Source organism: Guillardia theta, assembly GCF_000315625.1.
Source record: "Guillardia theta CCMP2712 unplaced genomic scaffold GUITHscaffold_53, whole genome shotgun sequence".
Classification (NCBI taxonomy): domain Eukaryota; class Cryptophyceae; order Pyrenomonadales; family Geminigeraceae; genus Guillardia; species Guillardia theta.
The window spans coordinates 452260-453847 of NW_005434621.1; the positions used below are offsets into that span (position 1 = coordinate 452260).

The 1588-nt window shown below is 47.0% G+C and overlaps 2 protein-coding genes across 2 annotated transcripts in view; one reads left to right on the forward strand and one right to left on the reverse strand.

Annotated features, from left to right (window-relative positions):
- Positions 1 to 99: 99 nt before the first annotated feature.
- On the forward strand, positions 100 to 644 carry GUITHDRAFT_111678 (hypothetical protein; the record flags this gene model as incomplete). The annotated part of the gene is made up of 2 exons (XM_005829326.1): positions 100 to 506; positions 557 to 644. 2 exons carry the CDS (start codon positions 100 to 102, stop codon positions 642 to 644), a joined length of 495 nt encoding a protein of 164 aa, XP_005829383.1.
- Positions 645 to 1069: 425 nt separating this feature from the next.
- Positions 1070 to 1588, reverse strand: part of GUITHDRAFT_111679 (hypothetical protein) — a gene marked incomplete at both ends in the record, with an annotated part of 2426 nt that continues 1907 nt past the window's right edge. Inside the window, one exon of the mRNA XM_005829327.1 lies at positions 1070 to 1514. Coding sequence (XP_005829384.1) covers positions 1070 to 1514 — 445 coding nt within the window. The remainder of the gene's footprint in view (positions 1515 to 1588) is intronic.

Below are 1588 nucleotides of genomic sequence, written 5' to 3' on the forward strand. Positions count from 1 at the left end.
GGACAGGCATACTGATTGAAGGCGAAACGTTTACATGGGGGGGGATGCAACATCCTGTACCTCAAGGTTTATTTCCCTCAGAAGACGCCGTGCAAAAGTATGTGGCAGAAATGGCACCTAGGGCAAGAGGAGAAGATTAATGGAGAATGGAAGCGTATTGGTCCACTCAAACGTTTGGAAGGAACAGATCTAGTATGTGCCAACATGAAGAAGAACCTTTGCAAAGCAAAAGCAGTCATGTTGGCCATCGAGGTAATGGGCAGAAGACTTGCAAATTTGAGTACTGATATTGGGATCGACCATGAGAACTATTCAGAGTGCTTCAATCATGGTTACGTTGAACTTGTCAAGGAGAAGTATGGACCGAATGCATGGAAAAAACAGAGAAAAAGATTCACCGAGCTTTCATACACGACTATGTACAAAAGGTTATGTCGGAGCAACACAGGCCGAAAGAACAAGAGGAAGAGGAATGCGGTTGCCAACCGTGACGAAGGTGTACGACGGTGCGTGTGGACATGTTACATTGCAATGGACAGTGACTGACTTTGTGTAGGGTAAGAAGAATTGACGCTGCTCGAAGCCTGACCCAACAGACTCATTCTCCACTTCATTCAGACGTTGACATGGAGAGCAGCGATTGACATGCAATAGCCTACCGGACTGTAAGATGACTTACAACCAAGTCAGTGTAATATTGGTATAAACTGCGCAGATGTGTTTGCATACAACGATTATGTCTCACCCGCCTTTCACCATTTTTTCGGCTAAGTCACATACAACTTGATTATAAAGAATAATCCAGTACTGATTTGTACCAGTTTTGGAAAACACTCATCATGATTTGTACCGTCCTGAAATGTGTTCCTTGTACCAATCTTTGTACCAAAATATTTAGTCAATATCTTTAAAACTAGTGCTATAAGCTGTGCACTCACAACAAGGTCTGTTTAGTTTCTAGGGTGTAGGTTTTTCTCTACCACGATCTCAGCTGAGCAACTCAGACTGGCAGTGCAGCCTCCACTCGCTGCTCACGACGCCATCGCGCCTCTCTACCAGCCACATGCACTCAAGCTTGCTTGTCCCGAGAGAGGAAGAAGGACGTGAAAGCCAGCTGAGCCTGCTGCTTCATCCAGGACTGATCGCCAAAGCGGTAGTCACAACCTTGAGGCTTGTTGGGAGGCACAAAATCCTCCTCCTTGATGGGATAGAGCACAACGCGCACGTCATCCCTGGAAGGAAAGATGCTGAACAAGTAATCGACTTCATGATTGTAGCACGAGCTGACGAGACACTGCGAGCAGAAACTGCCGAGGATGAGCGTCGACTTGGCAGGCAAGAACACTGAGATCATGGAGGCAGCTCCTCCTGGAGAAACTAACAGGAAGGAGCGAGAGACCATCTCAACCTGCTCAGCAAAAGCCAGGAGGCTCAGATCATGTAGCAACACCCTTGTCGAAGCATTGCCAAGGGCATCTTGCACAGAACCTCTGACTTGTTCCATGTTGGTGACCCTTTTTCGCAGACCAGGCTTCTTCAAGATGATCAGAGCATGGTACGTCTCACTCCCTGTACGAGAGAACGAATG